Source organism: Stegostoma tigrinum, chromosome 34, assembly GCF_030684315.1.
Source record: "Stegostoma tigrinum isolate sSteTig4 chromosome 34, sSteTig4.hap1, whole genome shotgun sequence".
In the NCBI taxonomy this organism is placed as follows: domain Eukaryota; kingdom Metazoa; phylum Chordata; class Chondrichthyes; order Orectolobiformes; family Stegostomatidae; genus Stegostoma; species Stegostoma tigrinum.
In genome coordinates this window covers 14,231,711-14,256,735 of record NC_081387.1, presented here as the reverse complement: position 1 = coordinate 14,256,735, position 25,025 = coordinate 14,231,711, and the positions used below count along the sequence as shown (strand labels likewise).

General features: G+C 46.1%; 1 protein-coding gene across 6 annotated transcripts in view; it reads left to right on the top strand.

The window, feature by feature from the left end:
* The window catches only part of mgat1b (alpha-1,3-mannosyl-glycoprotein 2-beta-N-acetylglucosaminyltransferase b), a 40,300-nt gene extending 28,411 nt beyond the window's left edge, over positions 1–11,889 (top strand). For 3 of the 6 annotated variants that reach the window (XM_048519970.2, XM_048519969.2, XM_048519968.2), the window contains one exon: positions 10,173–11,889. In XM_048519970.2, coding sequence (XP_048375927.2) covers positions 10,278–11,624 — 1,347 coding nt within the window. In that variant the 5' untranslated portion in view covers positions 10,173–10,277 and the 3' untranslated portion in view covers positions 11,625–11,889. The other 3 variants (XM_048519972.2, XM_048519974.2, XM_048519973.2) reach the window with 3 other exon arrangements.
* Positions 11,890–25,025: the final 13,136 nt, after the last annotated feature.

Sequence of the window (25,025 nt, the reverse complement as noted above, 5' to 3'; positions counted from 1 at the left end):
CCAGATATCCTAAATTAATCTAGTCCCATTTGCCAGCGTTTGGCCCACATCTCTTTAAACTCTTCCTAATCAAATTCTCATGCAGATGCCTTTTAAATGCTGCAATCTTACCCTGGCAGCTCATTCCTTCCACACACACACACACACCCCACCCTGAAAAAGTTGCCCCTTAGGTCCCGTTTAAACCTTTCCCCTCTCACCTTAAACCAATGCCTTCTCGTTTTGACCTATCCTACCTTTAGCTTTTCACCCTCTCCATGCCCCATCATGATATCGCAAACCTCTATAAGGCCACCCCTGTGAAGTTGCTTGTGTTAAACGCCTGACATCCAGCTGCTAAGTAGGAGTCTTAAATAGGGGTACCACAACAATAGTTTTTGGAAAAAAAACTAAAAGCGTGACCAATAATCATTCGGTCAATATGTACGTCCTTAATTTATACAGGTAGCAGCTCGGGCCATCTCCATACATTAAAGGTGTTGAGTAAATGTAAGTTGTTGTTGCAACGGTTTGTGTCACGGGTTTTTTGTTGTTGTTGGAGGTGGAAATCTGGTGATGCGTGTAGCCCGGAATATTGTGCACCTTCACTGAGTTGACCAGGCAGTTCTGTTCGCTCCAGACAGGGAGTGGCAGATTGTGCTGTGAACAACTTTGAATAAGTACAAAGTCTGACGTCAGGAAGTAAAGAACTGGGTCTGGAAGCCGCTTCCTTCCACAGCTCCCCCACCCACCCCCCGCCGAAGCTCCTGTCTGTTTCCTAAAGTTTTATTCCTGTGCTGCTTTGGGAAAGATTTCCGAACAGCCGCCGGCAGGCAATGGGGAGAGTGGGAGAGAGAAAGAGCCGTGATTGTTGGAATGTGAGCGAGTTGGCAGCCAGTATGTAAAAATTGCATTTCCTCGCTGCGAAGAGTGTGGTTTAGAAACTCAGAGTGTGTGTCAACCTTTTAATGTCTTCATCACCCCGCCTTCCTTCCATCCCCATGTTCCGCGAAGGTGCATTTCAGATTTCTTTCATTTGCCATGCCCATGTAATAGCACTGTGGAGAAGACCCTTTTTAAAGTGAGTTATTTTTACGTTCTCAATTGGCTGCTGCTTTTTAAATGTATCCCTTGTAAAGCGTGACGGGGCGGTGGGCTGTGTACGGGAGTTGTGAGGCCAAGGGAACGTGGCGAGAGACCCCGCTGTTACACTAGCCACACATTGCAATTGCTGCCGACGCTCCTGGGCCGGAAGAGATCCGGCTCCTGGTCACGATGCACTTGGATCTGCCAGAAGGCCAGCATGTATCATGAGAACAGCAATTGTTCTCTGCTGCCACCAGTGGTTGCTTAGCTTCCAGATGTGTGCAGATCCCCCTGGCCGAGATTATGTGCTGGAACGACTCAATGCCTTTCCCCTGCAACCGCAGGGAGTGCTACATCGGCCCCCACACCTCCTCCCTCCACACCTCCTCCCTCCACACCTCCTCCCTCACCTCCATCCCAGGCCCCAAGATGACTTCCCATTATCAAGCAGATGTTCATCTGCCAATGTGGTATACTGTATCCACTGTACCCGGTGTGGCCTCCTCTACATTGGGGAAACCAAGTAGAGGCTTGGGGACCGCTTTGCAGAACACTTATGCTGGGTTCGCAACAAACAACTGCACCTCCCAGTCGCAAACCATTTTAACTCCCCCTCTCATTCCTTAGATGACATGTCCATCATGGGCCTTCTGCAGTGCCACAATGATGCCACCCGAAGGTTCCAGGAACAGCAACTCATATTCCGCCTGGGAACCCTGCAGCCCAATGGTATCAATGTGGATTTCACCAGCTTCAAAATCTCCCCTTCCCCCACTGCATCCCAAAACCAGCCCAGCTCGTCCCCGCCTCCCTAACCTGTTCTTCCTCCCACCCACCAACCTCATCCCGCCCCCTTGACCTGTCCGTCCTCCCCGGACTGACCTATCCCCTCCCCACCTATTCTCTCTTCTCCTCTATCCATCTTCGGTCCGCCTCCCCTCTCTCCTTATTTATTTCAGAACTCCCTCCCCCTCCCCCTCCCCCTTTTCTGATGAAGGGTCTAGGCCCGAAACGTCAGCCGTTGGGCTCCTGAGATGCTGCTTGGCCTGCTGTGTTCATCCAGCTCCACACTGTGTTATCTTGGATGCCCCAGCCTGACGCTTTTGCGGTTCCTGATTTGGCCTGGGATGCTCAGGCTGCCTGCTTGCAATTCCAGTGCCCTGCTAACAAGACAGCGTTCTGCCACGGCATGAATGTGTAGGGAGCCCGTCTGCACCGAATAGCTGTGCGTGTTCCCATGATCGGCTGGACTATTGTCTGGTTGGCAGTGGCCCTGCCTAACGAGTGAGTTGGCACCTTTTAAAACAAAAACTTGCATTGATGTAGTGCCTTTTCATAACGCCCAGGCTCCATGAAGCACTTTACAGCACAAAAAAATGTTTTAAAATGCAGCCATACAAACAACGGTTTTTAAAAAAAACTTTTAAGATGATGTTAGCCCAGAAATAAATATTAGCGGGGACACTGAAGACGTTATCGCCTTTTTTTTTTCAAAATCATGTCCCCCGCCCCCCTCACACCCACTGAGGAGGACAGACAGGGCCTGCATTGGACTCAGCAATTGCAAGTGCTCACCACCGAGCCCTGGAGAACGCATTCTTGTCCATGCCCATGCTGCAAGAGTTTGAGACTCCCTTGACCATCATGTAAGATTTCCCGGACATGGGTTGCCAATCCGCCAGCTCTGGTTCCTCCTTCACTGAAAGGGCTTGTGTTAATTAATGTTGAAATGGACACAGTGAAAGCAGGCCAAAACTAAAGACGGGAAAGTAGGGTTTGAGAATGATCAGATTAGCCGCGGTGTCACTGGCGCAGCAAACACCGATAGGCCAAATGGCCACCTTCTGCTAGTACATCTTATGGATTCCTTCCTTAGTGTTGCTCTCCAGCTGTTCGTTCAACAACACTTTGTATGCCGTGAACACCACCTGTGAGCATTTAACAGAAGCAGTTTTTAGTGGTTAGCAATTTGCCAGATGGTAGTTTAATCTCTTTGAAGCTCCAGCATCAGTTTCAGATCCTCCTTTCTCGCCTATACCTTCTGTCCCGTAGATGTAATTAGACCTGTAACCTTTGTATATCCCTAGAAACCAGCCGATTGAATGTTTAAAAAAACAACTTTGTTGTCCATATGTGGTTTCTGTTTCCTGTTTTGTCTCTTCTCATATACTCTTCTGCTTTTAACCTGCAGCTCTAAGTTTCATTGGGATGTGTTTTTGGTTCTTTCGTCTCCTGGGTGTGAATTTCATTCTGTGTTAGTGGGTGGTGTTTGGTTTGTTTTTGGTTCAGGGTGTGTGCGTACGCGTGTACTTGAGTGAAAGTATGTACCAGCTGTTTGTGTTCACCTGGTTGTGTGGTTTTGTTTCTGTATACACGGGGTACACTGCTTATGTCTTTGGTTCTGTGTCGCTGTTGAGTACCTGGATTCTGAGTTTTGATGTGCGCTTGTATGTGGGCACCTTGGTTTTACATTGGTGTGTACATGATTGCATGCCTGAATGTGTTTTCGGTTTTGTCTTTTAGGTACGTGTCACTGGTTCTGTTTTTAGTTTGTGTTTTATGCCTTTGTGCATATCTGGAGCACGTTTTAGTCTCTTTTTTTCAGTATGGAGCTGTGTTACAGGTTTGAAATGTGTGTTGCCTGGGTATGTTTTCAGGGTGGGGATGAGCGTACTTCTGTTTTTTTTGTATATCACGTGTTGCTAGTTTTGTGTCCGTATCCTGTTTCCAACTCCCATGCTTGTTCAACTACTTAACGAATATGGCATAGCTTGTAACCGGACACTGCCACTGAGAATTTAATTGATGGAACTAGAGGTTCACTGCAGCAAACCACTGGAACTCTCTTAACGTTAGGTTTAACTTAATTTTGTTTTGCTGATATATTCTCTAGGTTTAGCATTATTTAAAGCGATGAATAAAATAAGGATTTGCACTTTTGCAGTGCTTTTCAAATCCTCGGACTTCCTCCTGGCTAACCAAGTATATTTGAAATGTATCCAACGTTATAACGTTGAAAATGTGACAGCCCCGTTGTACAGAGCAAGCACTCACGAATAGCAGTGACGGTGACAAGGACCGTGACACACTGTTAGTGACGTTGGTTGAACATCTAGAAAACTAACAAGTTCACAGTAGTGTTGTGGTATCCTCTAACTGTATGAGAGCAATAGGACTTTGGTTTAACCTCTCATCCTAAAGGTGGAATCTCTGACAGTACCTACTCCCTTGCTGTTGCACTGGAGAGTCAGCTTAGTTTTTGTGCACCTGTCCTCAAACTGTTGATGTTCTGACTCTTGAGGCAAGACTGTGTTACCCACTAAGCCACAGCAAGCGCCGTGAGATCCAAAATGTGAAACAGAGAGCTCTTCACTGACTCAGCAGAATGTATTGACTGATCTACTAGTCTTTGATAGACGGGAAAACGACATCTTCACACCATAGATCAGATGATGAACCAACAGGGTAATTTATTGATCATTTACTGGGTTAAATGATAGCAGGTTTGCTTAGTTGGCTAGGTGTGTTTAAAATGCAGTATGGGTTCAATTCTCCTTCCAGCTGATACAGACTTTTATAGCCTGTCTCCCCACCCTGTTCCTGAAAGTGAAGACTTTGGCTAAACACTGCTTCCCCTGGTGAGGGGAGTCCTCCTCCTCAGAGTTGTTTATTTTGTCCAGCACCATTCATTACTGGATGTAACAAGACTGCACAGCTTGGATCTGATCCATTGGTAGGGGATCATTTAGCATGGTTTGTACACTTGGCGTGCAATAGTCTGTTGTTATACCTTTGCCAGGTTATGTCCTAATGCCACTTCTGGTGAATCTTCATTAATACCTAGGTTTGATGGTAATGGTAGCATGGCAATTTACTGGGCTATGAGGTTACAGATTGTAGTTCAAGACAATTTTGCTATTGCTCATGTCCCATCAAGGATGCCCTGGCTCGAGTTGCTAGATCTATTTAAAATCTATCCTAGTCAGCATGGTTGTTACATAACACAATGCATATATGTGAAATGTGAGTTCATCTCAAGAACTGTGCTGTGATCACTCCTGACAATACTGTCATCAACAGATAGATCTGCAATAGATAGGTTGGTGAGGATGTGGTCAAATACATTTTTCCTTCTTGTTGGTTTCCTCACAACCTGCTGCAGATCAATTCTAGCAGGTACGTTGTTTACAACTCAGCCAGCTTGGAGACTCTTTAGTGGTGCTATCACCATTCCTGGTGTTGGACATCGATGTTCCTGCCCAGATACATCTATCTTTGCTATCCTTCCTCCAAGTGGTGCTCAGTGAGAGAGGGGGATGGGGGAAGAAAATCAGCAAGGTACATTAATATCCATATTGCACCTGATGACTGTGGGCCTTAAAGTCTCACGGCAATGTTGAGGACTACCATGGGGACTCCCTCCTGATTAAATACCACTGTAATGCTACCTCAGGATTGGTGGTGTCTGGGACACTGTCTTGTAAGGTACAACTCCATGTGTGTGACTGCTAGACTGTTGCCTGACAGCTTTCTGGTATTTGGTACACCGATGTTAGTGAACTTTGTCAGGATCATGAGGGCTTGGTTTGCTGATATTGTTTTTTGATTCTGTGTTATAATTGTATTGGAACTGCTTGACGAGAGGTGCAGTAGATATGGAGTACAAGGCATTGATAGTATTCCCAGAATATTGTGAGGAAAGCAGCCTTTGTAGTATCCAGTGTCTGTCCAGTTTCATTCCTCTTATCAGACTTTGCATGGTCAGATGCAACTGAGTGACTTGCTAGGCCATTTCAGGGGATGATCAAGAGTCATCCACATTGTTTTGGCCTAGAGTCACATGTACTGGGATTCAAATCCACTTGAAGTCATAGAATCATACAGCACTGAAATAGATCCTTCAGTCCAACTCGTCCATGCTGACCAAGTTTCCCAAACTAAACAAGTCCTACTTGCCTGCATTTGACCCATATCCCTAGGTGGGAAGGCAAGTACTGGGGAATGACACGCATGATATAGACAGGTTAGATGCGTGGGCAAAATCTTGGTAGATCTTGTGTATATGATTGTAAATGCTGTGATTACTTTCATTGGAAAAGAATATTAACCTGGGTCCCTTGATTATTTGTCCAATGACAAAACTGTTGCCACTATTTCCCCTGGGTGTGTCTACAGCAGGTGTAAATTGCAAAAAGCTACCTTCTGAAAGCAAGTCAAGGAAATGGGAAGGAGAATGAAAAGAGAAACTAAGACAGAAACCAGTTAAGAAACACACAATAAAATGGGACTGGAGGATATAATTTAAACTTGGTAAATGCAGTGTCGAGACCACGGGTCTGTGACTCCAATGTTGGAACAATGCAACTGAGCCTAGATGGAAAGGGCTGAATGGGAGGAATGTGGAAAATTGAAATAAATGAGAGGAAGCTAAGGGTCCCCCACCTGTAGACTGAACAGAAGTTATCCCGTGAAGCAGTCACCCAGTCTGCATTAATAAGACCACAAGAATTAGGAACAGAGGTAAGCCATTTGGCTTATCAAATCTGATCCACTATTCAATGGTATTAGCTGATCTTATCATTCTCAACTCGACTTTGTCTTTATCCTCATAACTCTTGATTCCCTTACTGATTAAAAATCTGCCTATCTCAATTTGATCCCTCTAATCTAGTAGAGATGGCATGAAAAGTAGTGAATACAGTATACCAAACTGACTGAAGTACAGCTAAATGACTCATGCTTCGAGGGAGTGTTTAGAGTCTCTTTGGGGAGTAGGTGAACAGGTAGGCATTGCAGCTGCAATATTTGCATCATTCGGTGCTGTAGGAAATGATGGGTGTGTTAGGGGTGTCCATTAGTAAAAATTGTGTCCAAGAGACAGATTTGACACAGCCTACAAAGTGTTTCTTCATTCCTCTCAAGTTCTAATATTCTATATCTATAAGTAATGCTGCAGGAGTTCATGTTTTGCCTATTTTGAGAGCTGTTTATGAGTCAGAACTTTTTTGGAATGGAAACAAGGGAAACAGCTGGCTAGTCCCTGATTGAATGAGAGAAGGTTCAGAAATGATGTAGAACAGCTGTGGTCAGTGACGCCCGTCATCTTTGGAGGCCCTATTCAAGGGCAGCACTAGCACTTCAACCACATTTTCTGGAGAGGATGCACTGGAATGATCCTGAGAGGGAGCTGGAGATCAATGTTCCCAGCATTAAGTAGAGGTTGTGTGAAAACCTCCAATGCCTGACTCAGTGAGAGGATATTCTGGACTGGCAGGTTCTGTTTGAAGTCCAGGTCAGTGATGGATTTGGTTTTAGATGGGATCTGACAGTGGGCAGTCAGATGTGTTGGTGGGTGGGGTTAGAGAGGCATGACTACTGGTGCGTAAGGGAGGCCAGGGGGAGCAGGGGAGGAAGCCTTGGTGATTGCTTCTGCCTGATATCCTTGCAAATTCCTGCACTGACGTCCTGACTTGCAGTCAGTTCACCACGACTGTTCCTGTATCTGATCTCATCATCCATGTAAATCAGGTCAAAATGAGCCCGCTTTCACACTCATTTGGTCAATCTAATTTGTTATCAGAGATAAAAGTGCAGAAGGTGTGGATTTGTGTATGGTGAGGATGGTGTTAATTCTTGAGCTATGGGCCTTAATAGCAAAGGAACCAAAGATGAGGCAGAGAAAGTGTTGTTTGCAGAAAATGTTTCTGTACATTTACTGAAACTGTGTTTCCAGATTTCTTCCCATCCTCCTCTACCCCCCCCCCCGGTCCTCATGTACACAATGTTCCTGAATTACGTAATATTTGGATGTCAACCCTTTTTATAATGAGTTTTGCAGTTAGAAAAGAGGCTGCCTTGTAAATATAATTATCATAAGAACCAACAGATACAAACTTATTGTCATTCACAAAAGTAACTGATTACGTGAATTCAGAACCAGAGTGTGATATTGGCATACACAGATTTCCTGCACTCTCATCTACTGACACAGTCATACAATGTAGACTGAGATGAGTGTCCTCATTAACCCTTTCTGAACCAATTCTGTCAATTACTTGTTTATATTACCCAAAGCTGCTCTTCAGAGAGTCTAGACCACCCAATTTTAACCCTGTCACCACTATTTACATTTGTGTAACATGGTCTGATTTAACTATCCTCTGCCCTCGCACACCGACTGCAACTTAGTCCAGCAGTTGATCTGTTGGATTCTTGTTGATTAACCCTGTTACTGTATTTGCTCTTGTTTACATTGTATGAGAGTTCCATCATTACTGTTGGCATATCTTGTATGGGCATCCTAGGTTTGATACAGAGTAAGGTTTCCAGTTTCACTGTCCCATCAAACTCTTGGATTAGGTGTAACTCAGGTTAGCTACATAATGAAAATATCCCAGCAGACCAAGAACAACTTGGGTAAATAAAATTCCCTTTACACTTTTCAAAAACTAGGAAAAGCGTACAGCTCCCTCTGAGCTGTCCCATCAAAACAGATTCAAAGCACATACAATGCAGGTTAGATGGAGTGAAAGGTTCTGGACATTATTCAGAGCCACATGAAAAGGAGGGGGGCACTTAGATCTGAAAGCTATCCTGCCATTTGGTTAGATGAGAGATGGCCTGTATCCTAACAACAACTATCTGCCTTTGCAGTCCTGAGAACTTGTGACCCAAAATCCAGAATTTTTCTGAGGGAAAGGGAATTAGAAATTTCCACTATCCTTCGTTTGAAAAGTCTTTTCATTTTTCTTATGATTAAGCTCCATATTATCTAAAAAAAGTTATGTTCCCCCACCCAGAAATTGCATTTTTTGGGAGTTATAGTGCCGAGAACTGAACACAGTACTCCACACAATATGCTGTCTACAACTGGAACACACCTTCCATCCCTTCCCTTTTATTCCAATTCCCATTTCAGATAAAGGCTAACATTTTACATGGGCATTTCGGATGACTTTGTACTAGCTTCTATTAATCTTTGTGGACAGATACTTAAATTCCTTTTGCATGTCCACAGCGTCATGTCTCTTAGCGCTAAGAAAACTGTATTCTAGCCAAATTGGATGACACACTTGCTTTGGACCTAAAATTGTGGTTCACATAATCATGTAATGTTTAAAAAAAAAAATGCCTGTGAAGCACCTTGGAACATTTCATTATTTTAAAGGCACTGCATAAATAGCTGTTATAGTGGTGATAGTTGTAACTGGATCTGCCTTCCCCTCTTCTTGTGGCAGTTCATTCCACACATAAACCACCATCAGTGTGAAAAATTTTGCCCCTCGGGTCCTTTTTAAGACTTTCACCTATTACCTTAAAAAAAATCCCTAGTTTTCAACTTTCCCCAAACTAGGGAAAAGACCCTTGCTATTCACATTATCTACACCACTGAGGATTTTATAAACCTCTAAAAGGTCACCCTTCCATCACTTGCATTCCACTGAAAAAACGCCCAGCCTGTTTTCAAGAAACTCAAACTCTCCATTTCTGGCAACATTCTGGTACATCTTTTCTGAATCCTCTCCAGTTTAATAATATCCTTACTATAGCAGAGTGTCCAGAACTGCGCACAGTACTTCAGAAGAGGCCTCCACAACGTCCTGTACGACCTCAAGATGATATCCCAACTCTTGTACTTAGTGCACTTGCCTCCATGGCTCAGACAATTAAGTGTCTTCAAGAAATTATGTACCTGAACCTCCTTGGGCTCTCTGTTCTACATTACCTAGGGCCCTGCTATTATCAAAAAGTAGCTTTTAGATTGAAGCCAGTACACTAATGAGGAAAATGCAGCAGGCAGATTTTACACAGCATCCCATAAATGTATAACTCCAAAATGTCAATGTGAATCTCTCCCAAACTCCATAATGACAGCGTGTAACTCTTGCGTACAAACTCCAAAACGTTTGCATGCCTGGCTCCTCTCTCACTGTGTGTGTTTTTGTATCTATCTACCTCTCCCTGTGTCATTCCAGATCGTGTTTAAAACCTGGTTTAATTTGTGCATGAACTTCTGGTATTGTTTTTTTTTTGTTTTGCCATGTCTGACCCCGAGCGTTCTGTATTTCTTTTTATCTGTTTTCCCCGTTCCCTACCCCTTGCTGCAGGTTGATGGAGTTGGACTGACAGAGCCGGGGTTTTGGGGGGGGGAGGGGGGTGGGGGAAGAAGAGGAAGCGAGAAGCAACGCTGGGAAAGGCAGAGAGAGAGAGACATGGTGCGGCGGGCCAACGTGATCGTCTGGGGGGTGCTGCTTTTCATCGGCTGGAACCTGCTCCTGCTCTTCTTCCTGCTGGGCCGGCCGCCGCCGCCGTCGTCGTCGTCCGGGGGAGTGGGGGGAGCCGGGGACACCGACCCGGAGCAGCTGACCCTCGAGGTGGTGCGGGTGGCCGAGGAGGTGGAGGCCGAGCTGGAGAACCAGAAGCGGTTGCTGCAGCAGATCCAGCAGCACCGGGGCCTGTGGCGGGCTAAGGCTCCCACCGCCGCCCGTTCCTCCCTCCCGGGGGGCAGCGAGGCGCAGGAGGAGGAGGAGGAGGTGCTGCCGGTGCTGGTGATCGGCTGCGACCGGCCCACCATCCGGCGGTGCCTGGACAAGCTGCTGCAGTACCGTCCCTCCAAGGAACTCTTCCCGGTGCTCGTGAGCCAGGACTGCGGCCACGAGGAGACGGCGCGCGTCATCGCGTCGTACGGTGACCAGCTCGTGCACCTGCGCCAGCCGGACCTGTCGGAGCCGCGCGTGCCGCCCGAGCACCGCAAGTTCCGCGGCTACTACAAGATCTCGCGTCACTACCGCTGGGCGCTCAACCAGGTCTTCCGCAACTTCCGGTACCGGGCCGCCGTCGTGGTGGAGGACGACCTGGAGGTGGCGCCCGACTTCTTCGAGTACTTCCGGGCGCTGCTGCCGCTGCTGCGCCGCGACCCGAGCCTGTGGTGCGCCTCGGCGTGGCACGACAACGGCAAGGAGCAGATGGTGGAGTCCGGGAGGCCCGAGGCGCTGTACCGCACCGACTTCTTCCCGGGCCTGGGCTGGATGCTGCTGAGCGACACCTGGGAGGAGCTGGAGCCCAAGTGGCCCGACGCCTTCTGGGACGACTGGATGCGCGGGCCGGAGCAGCGGCGCGGGCGCGCGTGCGTGCGGCCCGAGGTCTCGCGCACGGTGACCTTCGGCCGGCGCGGGGTCAGCAACGGCCAGTTCTTCGACCAGCACCTGCGCTTCATCAAGCTCAACGACCGCTTCGTGCCTTTCCGCCGCCTCGACCTGTCCTACCTCAGCCGGGAGCTGTACGACCCGGCCTTCGCCCGGCAGGTGTACGGCTCCCCGGCCGTGCGGGTCGACGAGCTGCAGCGGGGCGAGCGCTCCGAGCTGCGCCGGGTGCGGGTGCAGTACTCGTCCCGGGACACCTTCAAGGCCTTCGCCAAGGCGCTCGGCGTCATGGACGACCTCAAGTCGGGCGTGCCCCGCGCCGGCTACCGCGGCGTCGTCGCCTTCGTGTACCGAGGCCGCCGCGTTTACCTGGCGCCGCCCCAGGACTGGACCGGATACGACCCCACCTGGAGTTAGCACACCCCCCCCCCTTTTTTTTTCTCTGCCTCTTCCTTCATAGCCCTGTCCCTGTCAGGGAGCTGGTCAAAGCTGGAGCTGTTGGGGGCTGGGTGGTTGTTGGTGTTTCAACCCTGGGACCGCCGCCTGTTAGGAATGGGGAGGGGGGAGGAGTGTTTAAACGAGTTGTAAATCCGCACCCACCTTCCCCTTGATTCAGTCGGGTGAGGAAGGTTTGCAAACTTTGGGAAGCCAGACTTGCTGCTGACCCGGGGGGGGGGGGGGGGTGGGGTGGGGGCTTCAACTAGTTGTAAATCTGCCCCCGTCCTCGATTTGCTGCGGAAGGGAAGGGGTTTTCCAATCTGCAAGATTAGGCTGCTCATTGCGGGGGTTCTGCTAATGTCAGACTGTCCCCTTCTCGATGTGGGGAGGGGGTGGTGTGGGTTTCACATTTGGGAGATTAGACTGCTGACTGGGGTGAGGGCGAGGTCAGAACTAGTCGTTAATCCGTCCCCTTCACGATTTGGAAAGGTTTTCAAGATTGAGAAATTAGACTGCTGACTGGGGAGGGTTGTAACTACTGTAAACCTCCCCTTCTTGATTTGCTGGGGTGATTTTTGAAACTTTGGGGATTAGACTGCTGACAGTGGGGCTTAGAACTACTAGGGTCAATCTGCCCACCTTGATTTTTCATTCCAGTGTCCTCTTGCTGAAGGAAATGAATCTGATGGACTGACCTCCTGAGTGGAGGGCAGGGGTGGGCTATGTCCCAGAGACCAACAAATACAAGCTGAGGGTCTTACTCGTGAAAATGGACATTGGCTCTGGGGTTCAGTGGTTGACTCACCTAGTTAGGGCCTGCCTTTGTCTGATTCACTCAACTGCTGTGGCTTTGAAGAGTCGTCATTGATAACCAGTACTGAATTAACCCCTGCTCACTCTGTCCTCTTCCCCCACTTCACCGAAACCTGTTGTTAATCTGGAGTCAGAACCACATAAGGTAAGTTTGAACTTCACACACTGTAACAGGAGCACGGCATAGGGTAGCCTCTTGCAAGGAGTGATAGATGGTGTTACTATCATTTTGTATGCTCGGAATCCACAAAGGTGAAACAATTTCAACCCTTGGGAGAGAAGGGTGTTTGAATACTTGTGTAGTGACCTGTTATCCTGGTGCAGAGAGGGAGTCCACCCAATTTTCCTTCTATATATTTCCCTCTCTGTGTTTTTCCTCCCTGAACCCCACCTCCTAACATGTTCTACACCCAACCCAGGCAAAACATAATGGGGGAAGGGAGTAAAGACTAAAATGTAACTAAAGGAAGGTGCTGAAGACAGTAGTACATTTTGACCTGAATTATTCTGTGCCTCACCGCACCCAGCTAAACAAAAGCCTGATGTCCTTGTTGCTGACATCATTGCAGGAGGTTCATCCCTCACCCTTATGATCACTTCACCTCTCCAACACGGAAACAATCTGTCAACAAGAAGATTTAAGGAAAGACACTGGATGTTGCAGGAGCCAATGTTTTATCAGTTGGTATGTTTTTGGGCAGTTGCACACCTGGTTGGAAAATCATGGGGCAGTGCCAGTGCAAAATGTGACACCCATTGAATGTGAATGACATACGAAAATCAGTCAGCTGCCTGGGGTCCTTTGCTCAGACTCCAGCTGGCCTCCCTAATGTGAAGCATTTCTCTCCACCCCCCACTCCCATTGAGAGAAAGTTCTTTCATCACCAATGGTGCTTAAAGTGATAATCCCCATTCCGACCTCCATCTGAGTGGCTGGGTGATAAAGGGCACTCACCATAATTTTTATTTTTATTCCACAAATATATATGTGGGCAGAGAGAGTGTTTTCCCCATTTGCACTTTGTGAATTTTGAGCAATTTCTATATTTTTTAAAATTGTCCATTTAAATTTGGGGAATGTTACTACCCACCCACCCCGCAGAACAACTTCCATCCATCCCTTTGACAATCCTGGGTTGGGGCTGAGGCAGAAGGGAATGGCAGCAGTTGTAAATAAGTTCAAATACACATCTATATATCTTATACAGTATCTATTTCTAGACCTGGGATGTTTGTTATATGTCACTTTTTTTCTCAATGAAGCTGTGATTGACTTGCTATGATCTCATTAAACACAAGATGTTTGTATGTTTTGCAATAATCCCTCTGGATTTAAATGGAACTATTTTTCTGTGGGTTCTGCTGACAGGCAGCATGCATCAAATAAGAGAGGGGAACGGGAGGAGAATCACCATATATTTTTATCCCACCTCTCCCACCCACACATACAACTTGGTATTGGCAAAAGCAAACCAAATTGATTGGGGCTTGGGTGGAAAGAAGGAACTGAGAGAATTTGTGTGGGGGGGGGGTAGTGAGGTAGGGAAGGGGTTAATTGGGATTGAGAGTATTCTTTTGGAAATTTACAGATGATATGTTATTGAGCCAATTTATTTTTTTAAGCTACACTGGGGTGGGTTTCTTTTTGGTTGGGTACAAGTAGGGTTACAGGAGATGCTACATCCCCCAGTCTGCTCGTAGCTGGTGAGACTTTGATGATTGGGTTCTACTGGCACTGCTGCTGCAGGATGTTAGCTTGACTTCCTTTGGGGAGGGTTCCAAATCATACAGAATTACCATTGGAGTCTCCAAGGAATTAGAGGTTCATCTCCCAGTGAGCCACCCAACGGAGAAAACCTTGGACGAGCAAAACTGTTTGAAACCCTTTTTCTTTATCTGTTAAGGTATTGCGAGTGGATCTTTTCTTTATTGCATTAAGGTTTATGGTGGTGGTGGGAGTTACTCTGATTTTTTTTTTAAGTGGAACAAAAAAGTGCTGTATAGTTGGAAATCTTCAGTCAAAGCAGACGAATCCTCCTGCTTCAAAAATGATCAGGTTACAGGAAACAAGATTGTAAGCTCAAAGGCTGTCTGCCGAGAAGACAATCAAATACTAATCTGATCTTCACCTTTGCCCTGCAACAAATTTCCAAAGGTTTGCCTTGAACACCTTAGGCTTTTATTTCAAAAAAACTTTTGCTATTCTGTGATATTCTAGGCAGTGCCATCGAGATTAATCTTCAATTCTCGGAGACTCCAGTACTGGCATCCCTTGATTTATGAAGCCAGTAATTGGGCGATAATTGTTGCAAGGCCTGATTACTTGGGTGTTGATTTGTCTACAGGAGTGCAGGCTCATGCCGCTTTCAAATCAGCAGGTTTACTGTGTCAGCCAGGACAGGATGGATAGTTTAGACTGGGTTAGAATGGACAAAGGTGATGCTAAAGGGAAGGGAATTCAACACTGGGTTAGAAGGTGGGTAAAGCTATCGTATCCACCCTTTCCCCCTGTTCTTCACTGCTGGAAAGTGCATGACAGGTGAGGGCACCCACAGTTGAAAAGCCCACTAACCCTTGCTATCTAGAGTTGTGGATGCAGTGGAGATGGGATTTCAGAGTGGGCGCACATGGAGTCCACAGGTACAAGTTCAAAGGACATAATATGGCCTTGGTGAATCTTTACATTGGGATTTCCACCATGTTTATAGTCAGCTGTGGTGTGGGGAACAGCAAGCTGAACAGGCAAAGACCAATTTGCTAAGCCTGACCTGATCCTCACCTTCAACATGCAGCCTAGTTCCAAATTTCCTCACCATTTATAAATTTTAGAATTAAACAGAAGTACACACTGCCTTTGTAGAAGAGAAACTCTTTTTGTAAGGGTGCTGATTTTGTAAGAAATAGGCACAGAACCAAGGAAACAGGTCTGGGATAAATGATGCCAAGGATCATCTTTTTCTATTTAAGGTATAAGTTGATATGCCCCTGAGATTGATAATTTTTGAACTAACACAAATGATGGCCTGAGAGTTTCTGGCTTTGTTACAATTTAATCCATTCTGACCATAAGTTCATGCCTTGAACTCCACTGTTTCCTCAAATCTGTTTAAAGACAACTTATGAGGCGTGTGATAATATGGGCTCTGAAAGGATGTGTCCCCAGCACTCTCCCAGACTTTGTAAGGGGAGTTAAATCTGCAGGAGATACTGATTGGGTGTTCATTATTATTTTCTCTCCCCTACTATTTTGTTACTTGTGTGACTTTATTTTGAAATAATAAAAAAATTGTTCTTTGTTCTACTTGCAATTATTTTTTGTTGAAAAAGTCACAAGCAACAGGATGTGCACAACATATATGCAACAGTAAAAACCTATATGTTTATCACATGTTTGACATGCTGAGACAGTGGCAATTGCTATTTGATGTTGAGCCACACACCTGGCTATTAACAACACAGAAGAAGTAGGCTTATAGGGGTATCTTAAAGGAGTCAGTGTTGGGGGTGGTGGTGTTGTGAATGAAGTGTGGGAGTTTCAGATCTTGGAGCTAACAAAGCAGTGATCAAAAGCAGGGATTCTCATCAAGATTATAGGGCAAGAGAAAGTTACCGAAACAGGAAGGCATAAGATCATTGAGGGTTTTGAGCATAAGGGTGAACGTTTTCAAAACCAAAACACATTGCTAGAGAAACTTAACAAGTCTGGCGGTATCTGTGGAGAGAAAGCAGATTTAATAGTCCAAGTCCAGTGAATGCTGTTCAGAACTCTGTTGCTGTCTCTAACGATGCTGCCAGCACTGCTGAGTGTCTCCAGCTATTTCTGTTTTTGTTTGATTTCTGGCATCTGCAGTTCTTTATTTAGTTTGTGAAGTTCCCCAAATTGAGGTGTTGCTCAATACAACTGGATCTATCATAACTGGCTGCTACTGACCTCCAGTCTCCATCCTCTGGTATGATTTCTCCTCTAAAGGAGCATGAAGCTAGCTGTGTCAAATCTCAGGCAGTCCTAGCACAACTGCAACTCTCTATCCATGGAGCTCTTTTTTTAGACCCTTTCCTTCCTTAAGTAGTGACTGTCCAGAACTGGATGACAAACTTCCAGCTGAGGCCCAATTTAGGGCTTCAGAAAGCTTTAACTTCTCCTTTGTACCCGATTTCTTTATTCATCCAAAAGTTAAAAGATCATATAAAACCAAAAGCACAGAAATAGTGATCAGAGATAATGGGAACTGCAGATGCTGGAGAATCCAAGATAACAATGTGTGAAGCTGGATGAACACAAGCCAAGCAGCATCTCCGGAGCACAAAAGCTGACGTTTTGGGCCTACACCCTTCATCAGAGAGATCTGATGAAGGGTCTCGACCCAAAACATCAGCTTTTGTGCTCGAGATGCTGCTTGGCCTGCTGTGTTCATCCAGCTTCACGCTTTGGTATCTTAGCACAGAAATAGGCTAGTCTGCCCCACCATGTCCGGACTTGCTGAATACACTACCGCCCATCCTAATCTCATTTACCATTACCAGGCCTGTAGCATTGCAGATTACAGGCCTTCAAGTGCTAATCCAGGTTGCTTTAAAATGAGTGTTGACCCGCCACCCACAGCACCAAAATGGAAATTTCAGACACCCACCACTGTCAGTGAAAATGTTTTACTTATTATCTTGTTAGGCTTCAACCAATCACTTCTTAAACCTGATTTCCCTAGTAACTGATCTCTCAGATCTTCCCGGTCCACTTTATCCAAATTAATTTTTACACCCTGATTTAAATCATCCCTTAGCCTCCACTGTTCTAAGGAAGCCAACCCGAGCCTATCCAATCTTCCTCTGTAGTCTACAGAGGAATTATATCCTAGCTATTATTATGTGGCGACCAGAATCGAATGCAAAAGTCCACCTGTTAACTGATGTGTGTCTTATATAGTTCCAGTGTTAGATCCCTGCTTTTGCGGTCAGTACTTCACCCAATTAATGAATCTGACATGCTGCCTTTACCACCTCATCTACCTGTTCTGCGACCTTTCACAAACTGTGGGTAAGTATTTCGAAGTCTCTCACTTCCTTTATTCCTCTCAATAACCCTCCAATGTATTCCTTAATTTTGTTTGCCTTCCCAAATGTATAACCTTGTGGTTCACCAGAATGAATTCACTTTGCCACTTTTGACCCAGCCAATTTCTCAACCTCCCAATACTGCCTTCCCCTATTTTGTGTCTGTAGTACACATTCATCAGTGGCTCATTTAATTCTTCACTTAGTATAAATCCCTGCTCCTGGCTGTGATTGATTCTTTTACCAGTAATGCTGCCCCCACTTTTTTTTTAATCTCTTCTCCATTGTGCATGAAAACTCTCTGTCCAGGGATGCTGCAGTTTGTGCCCCTCTTTAAACAGGGTTTCTGTCATAGCAATATCACACCACCATGTGTTTATCTAATCCTTCAATTTATCAGCTTTATTCACTCTACTCCATGCGTTTCCATGCGTACCTTCTAACACTGCAAATTTTCTGACTTGTACATTTTTAACTACTGCTTCCTGTCTTTGAATTACTTGTCAATTTTCTGTTTCACATTCCCTGTTCTGAATTTGCCCTCTGGATTAATCTGCCTGCCAATCCAGATTGTACCTTCCTCAATAGGACCAATAAATCTAGCTGCACAGATATTAATCCCAGTACTGTTCTGGCATATGGCTTCTGCATGTCCTACCTTCCCCAGAACTGGTTCCAATGCACCAGAAATCTGATGCCCACCCTCCTACTCCAGCTTTTTTCAGCTATGCTCCTATTTCTGTAGTCACTAACACAGGACTGGGAATAATCCTGAGACTACTGCTTCAGAAGTTCTGCTTTCAATTGCCAAACTAGCTCCCTGAAATATTCTTTCAAGACTTCATTCTCATTCCTACCCAAGTCATTGGTACCAAGGTAGACCAACAATCTCTGGCTGATAACTTTACCCCAGATGAATGTCTTTATGCTAATCCTAAACACTTTTTACTGTGGCACCAGGGAGGCAACTTGCAACAGTGATGACTGCAGAAACACTTAGCTGATTGGATAAGGATGGAATCCCTGATTGCTTCCCTCCAACAAAAACTCAGAAGCTAGAATGTTCACTGGTGATTGTGCAATGTTCAGCAACATTGAATACTTCTCAGATGGTAAAGCAATCTAAAGCTAGCAAGACCGAGACAATATTCAGCTCAGGCTGAAAACAGGTAAGTAACACTCAGGTCACACAAGTACCAGGCAATGCCATTTTCCGACAAGAGACAATCTTAACAATTGCCCCTTCACTTTCAATAGCACAACCCTCACTGATCCCTGGAGTTTACTAATAGCCAGAAACTTAACTGGACCAACCATATAAATACTGTGGCTGCAGGTGCAGGTCAGCATTTAGGAATCCTTCAGCAACTAACTCCACCACCTGTAAGTCATTGTCCAAGCCATTCAGCATCTTGAATAGCAAATATATCAGCATTTCTCTTCACAGTCACTGGTTCAAACTCCTGGAACACTGTCCCTTAACAGCATTAGGGTGTGACTACATGAAAGGGGCTGCAGCAGTTCAAGAGGCAGCTCACCACCATCTTCTCAAGGAAAATTAAGAACAGGCCTTAAATACTAGTCCAGCCAGCAAAGCCCATATTCCATGAATGAATAAACAAAACTGCTGTGAAATCCTTCATTTCTCTGCTGTGTAGCTGAACTACCTGTATTGCCATTAACTTATCTTCTGGCTGAGGAGCCATCGTCCTCACTAGTATCCAATTAGAATAGACTCAGGGGGTTCCTGCACTGCCAGCCTAGTTCTCTTAGACTGCCTGGCAGTCTCCATTCCTTTGATGGAAGTACACATTTAACCTGCAAAATGACCACCTTCTGGAATGTGCTGTTCACATTGTTCCCTGCCTTGTGGGTTCACAACGATGACTCGAGCCACTGCTCAAGTTCCAAAACTCAGGACCAAGCTTGTGCAAGTGCAGTCACTTATTGCAGATTTGCCTTTCTGGAACACATGACTTCTCACACACACACTGGGTGCACGCTCAGCCAAGCTGACCTGTCAACCATATTACAATTCAAATAGCTGAAAATCTGGTATTTTCCCCTCATGGGCAGTCTTCAAGCCCTCAAACTTCTCTGTTTAGATGACACTGACTACCTGTAGGTATCTTCTCTCCTTAATACCTTTGTACTCTTCGTACCCTGTGTACTTTTAACCAGCCTTCCCAGCTTATCCTGTCATTTGTATTAAATAGTTCGCTCCCTCCTGCTCCTGAATCCCCTTCAGAATTGTATCATGCTTCCTCTCAATTTACTTCTCCACCACCTGTACTCCTCTTCATTTTTTGTCTGCCACATGTTTGTGCCCATTTAGTTATGGTCCTCCTGAAGTCTGTTTTTAATTTCCTTATCGTTTACCACATTTCTGAGTCTCATGCCATCTGTGAAACTTTTGCCTTGTATACTCAAGTACTGATAAATATCAAATATGAGCACTGATTCTTCATGCATCTACTATATACATCCCATGAATCTGAAAAGCAACTGTTCAGCACTATTATAATAAAATGTGAGGCTGGATGAATACAGCAGGCCAAGCAGCACTATTCTCTGCTTCTGAGTCAGCTTTGTGTTCAGGTTGCCAATTTTCTCTTTCATTGAACAGGCATGAAATTTGCTGACATCTTGTCAATTGTCTTTTGAAAGTCCATATCAACCACACTACTCATGTTCGGCAGTTTCAAAGAGGTTTCAGGGTAAAAAACAAATCTCAAAGGTGCTCAACACAGAAGTAAAGGCACAAAGAGATGGATTTTGAGCTGAAGCAAGATCAGAAAGTGTGACCAAAATCCTTGATCTTAGATAGAGTTTAAAGGTGAAGTTGATGTAGCCAGAAGTCATAGAACCAAAAGACTTGCTTTGATTTATTATTGTCACATGTACCTGGTACAGTGAAATGTTTCATTTTCTGTGCAGTACAGGCAGATCATTCCATACAAAGTGCATTAGAGTAATAGAACAGAGTGAGGAATACAATATTATGGCTGCAGAGAAGATGCATAGAGAGCAAGATTAACATTAAATTTAAAATTTGAGAGGTCCATTCAGAAGCCTACATCTTTTATAACTTTACATGTTGGAAGAGGGTGGAAGAAAATATAAACCGAGTGAGGGGGGTCTTTGATTATGTTGATTGCTTGCCTGAGGCAAGGTAGTAAAGACAGAGCCAGTGGATAGAAGAGATAATGGGAACTGCAAATGCTGGAGAATCCAAGATAATAAAGTGTGAAGCTGGATGAACACAGCAGGCCAAGCAGCATGTCAGGAGCACAAAAGCTAAGGCTGGTTTGCATGATGGAGTGGGCTGTGTTTATGGCTCTCTGTAGTTTCTTATGGCCTTGAGAACAGTCAAACCACACTGCAGCGTGTTGACATAGGTTGCTTTCTATGGTGCATCTATAAAAGTCAGAGGGGAGTCTTTGTGGACACACCAAATTTTCTTAGCCTCCTGAGGAAGTAGAGGCCAGTGTAGGGAGACAGGTAGAACACAAAGAACTGGAGGAATAGGGACATCCCAGTCTGCTCTGATTTAGTGAAGCTGGAGAAAGTTATGCAAGGACCGAGGCCATGAACAAGAAGATTTATTTCTCTAATGGGATCGAGATATCACTGGCAATGCCAGCATTTGCTGTCCATTGCTAATTGTCGCTGAACTAAGTGGTTTGCTGAGCCATTTCCAAGCGCAGTTAAGATCAACATATTGCTGTGGATCCGGAGTCAGTGTAAGCCAGACCTGGTAAGGCTGGCAGATTTCCTTCCTGATGGATATTAGGATAGCAGGCAAGTTTTTAACTACAATTGACAGCAATTTTACAGGCACCATTCATAGAAACAAGGTTTATATGCTGGGTATATTTATCAAATTTAAATTCCATCCACTGTTGGTATTTGTGACTTTAAATTATTGAACCAGTGACATTACCACAGTGAAATTTGCAACAGGTTAGTGACTCTATGACCAGGAACCAATGCAGGTCAGTGAAACCCAAATGAGCAGGTAGCAGAGTTTTAGATGAAGGGTAGCTGTCCATGAGAATAAACAAACGCAGAGGCGAATACAAAAAATTGCATTTACACAGCACCTTTCATAGGGGAAGACAATGGCCTAGTAGTATTATTGCTGGACTGTTAATCCAGAGATGAGATAACACTCTGGGGATGCAGGTTCCAATCCCACCATGGTAGATAGTGGAATTTGAATTCAATAAATGTCTGGAAGTAAGGGTCTAATGAAGACTATGAATCCATTGTTGATTGTCAGGAAAAACCATCTCGTTCACTAATATCCTTTAGGGAAGGAAATGACAGTGTGGAAGCAGGCCATTTGGCCCATCGAGTCTGTACCAACACTCCCACCCTCTCCCTGTAACCCTGCATTTTCCATGGCTAATCCAGCTAACCTGCACACTGCAGGGCAATTTAGCATAAACTGCACATCTTAGGCCTGTGGGAGGAAACCCATGCAGACATGGGGAGAATGTGAAAACTCCATACGGCCAGTCACATGAGGGTGGAACCAAACTCAGATCCCTGGTGCTGTGAGGCAGCAGTGCTAACCACTGTGCCAACCATATTGTACAGAATTGTCTTTTTGTTACAACACTTTCAGCTCTTACTTGTTTTCTTTATGCATTTGCTGCCCATCCCCAATTGTTCTTGAGAAGGCGGCTGTGATCTGCCACATTGAACTGCTGCTGACTACGTGGTTCAGTGCACCCACAGTGCTGTTAGGAAGGGAAATTGTCCCATAACATTGAAAGAACAATTATATCGTTCCAAGTCAAGATGGAATGTGGCTTTGAAATTTAAAATTGTGGCATTCCCATGCATCTATTGTCTTGGTTACCTCCAGGTTGTAGAGGTTTGGGAGGTACTGTTGAAGAGGGCTTGGTGAACTTCTGTAATTCAGCAGCTCGATATTGCAGCCACTGTGCACTGATGGAGGAGAGATTGGATGAAGGTGGTGGGCAGGCTGCCAATAAAATGCAAGCCTTCTTCAGCGTTGTCACCCTGGCAAGTAGAGAGTATTCCACGACTGGTGCTTTGTAGATGGTGCACAGGTAGTGGGGATTGAGGAGGTGAGTTACTCCTCACTGAATTTCCAACCTCATCCCTGCTCTTCTAGCCACAGCATTTATATGACTAGTCCAGCACAGTTTCTGATCAGTGGTAACGCTAAGGATTCAGCAAAGATAATGTGCCCTTGAAGGTGATGAATAGATTTTTCTGTAATGATTGTCATTGAAGATGGTCATTGCTTGGGCCTTATGCAGCTACTTATCTCGAGACCGAACATTATCAATGTCTTTCTGTATTTAGATGGGACTGCTTCAGTAGCTGAACAGTCACAAACGATGCTGAACATTGCACAATTATCATCAAGCATCCCCACTTCTGAGCTCATGATGGAGGGAAGGTCATTGAAGAAGCAGCTGTAAACGGTTAGCCGAGGCACACTAACCCTGACAAATCCTGCAGACTTGTCTTGGGATACAGCTGATTGACCAGTCAACCTGACTCTGTACCCGGTAAGATTCCAACCAGTGGAGAACTTCTCCAATACCCACTGACTCCAGTTTTTTTCCAGGGCCCCCCCCACACTTGGTGAAATGCTTCCTTGCTGTTAAGGGCTGTTATTTTCATGGCAACAATTGAGTTCATCCTTCTCTGCAATGTTTGGACCAAAGCTGTTGACTAGTACATCCCACCACAGATCACAAACTGAGCATTACAGCACTATGCACGACACCTTCCATCATGTTGCTGATGGTCGGAGCCGGATTGAATTTGCAGTGTTTTTTTTGGGCGTATAGAATCCCTGCAGTGAAAGCAGACTATTTGGCCCATCAAGTCCACATCAACCATATGAACAGTGTCCCACCCAGACCCATTCCCCCTAGCTCTGCATTTTCCATTGTAGTTGCACTATGAGGCAATTTAGCATGGCCAGTCCACCTAACCGGCACATCTATGGACCATGGGCGGAAACCCATGCAGACATGGGGGAAGAAAGCCGCAGAGTGGGGTAAAAAGGAAGCAGGTGAGGGGTCCTGTGTAGGGTAAAAGGGAATAGTGCCTGCATTAACAGAATCATGCGAATATTTAAATTTACAGGTGTGGAAACAGGGCATTGACCACATTATCACACAAAGTTCCAGGTCTTCTCATGCCCCTGAGTAAAAAGAAAATGCCTGAATCTCTGCCCTCCCTTAAATCTGTGTCCCAGGTTATGGACCCCTGAACTAAAGGCAACAGAGCCTTTTCATCCTCTCTCTCTCTCTCTCTCTCTCACTCACTTTTACTCAGGACAACCAAGGAAACCAATGCCAAACTATCCCCGCACAACGATGCCGCTCTGGTCCAGGCAAAGCCCCTGTAAAACTGCCTCTCTGCAAAGTCTAGTACAATCTCAAACTTTCTCACAGCGTGGTGTGCAGACTGCTTGGGATATTTCCTGTGAGTCAGCAAGAAGTTGCTGACAGCTCAAAGCCAGAGAGATAAAGTTTCAGACTCAGAGGAGCCATGCACAGTCCAGAAAGGAAGTGGGACTGATATGTTATTAACAGTGTGTATCACAACCAACAGTACATGAAGGGCTCAGAGCCCCACAGTTTCTGGTCAGCATTTTCCCTCGCTTATGTTGATCACATGAAATAGTCCACATCAAAAGGTGTGGGGATACTTTCAATCTGGTACCACTCCAGCCCTTACTGAGCCTACTCCCTCTGGGACTGGGTGGGACAGTGGGTCAGACACTGTCTCTCCCCCCCCCCCCACCCCCACCCCCTCTGGGACTGGGTGGGACAGTGGGTCAGACAATGTCTCTTCCCCCCCCCCCCCACCCCCTCTGGGACTGGGTGGGACAGTGGGTCAGACACTGTCTCTCCCCCCCCCCCCCCACCCCCTCTGGGACTGGGTGGGACAGTGGGTCAGACACTGTCTCTCCCCCCCCCCCACCCCCACCCCCTCTGGGACTGGGTGGGACAGTGGGTCAGACAATGTCCTATTCCCCCCTCCCTCCCTCTGGGACTGGGTGGGACAGTGGGTCAGACAATGTCCTATTCCCCCCCCCACCCCCTCTGGGACTGGGTGGGAGTGGGTCAGACACTGTCTCTCCCCCCTCCCCCCCCCCCCCCCCCCCACTGGGACTGGGTGGGACAGTGGGTCAGACAATGTCCTATTCCCCCCTCCCTCCCTCTGGGAGTGGGTCAGACACTGTCTCTACCCCCCCCCCACCACCCCCCCCCTGCCCCCCCCCCCTGCCCCCCCCCCCCACTGGGACTGGGTGGGACAGTGGGTTAGACACTGTCCTCTTCCCCCACCTCCCTCTGGGACTGGGTGGGACAGTGGGCACTGTCCTTTTCTCTCCAGCCGCAATAAGGTGAAGCTCCAAGTAGGTTTCCTGATAAACTGCACTTGTTTTCTCCTGTGGGAACGTCTGAACTTTGCTGATCACCTCAATAAGCCGGTGAGTAACAGATCCGCACCCCCTCA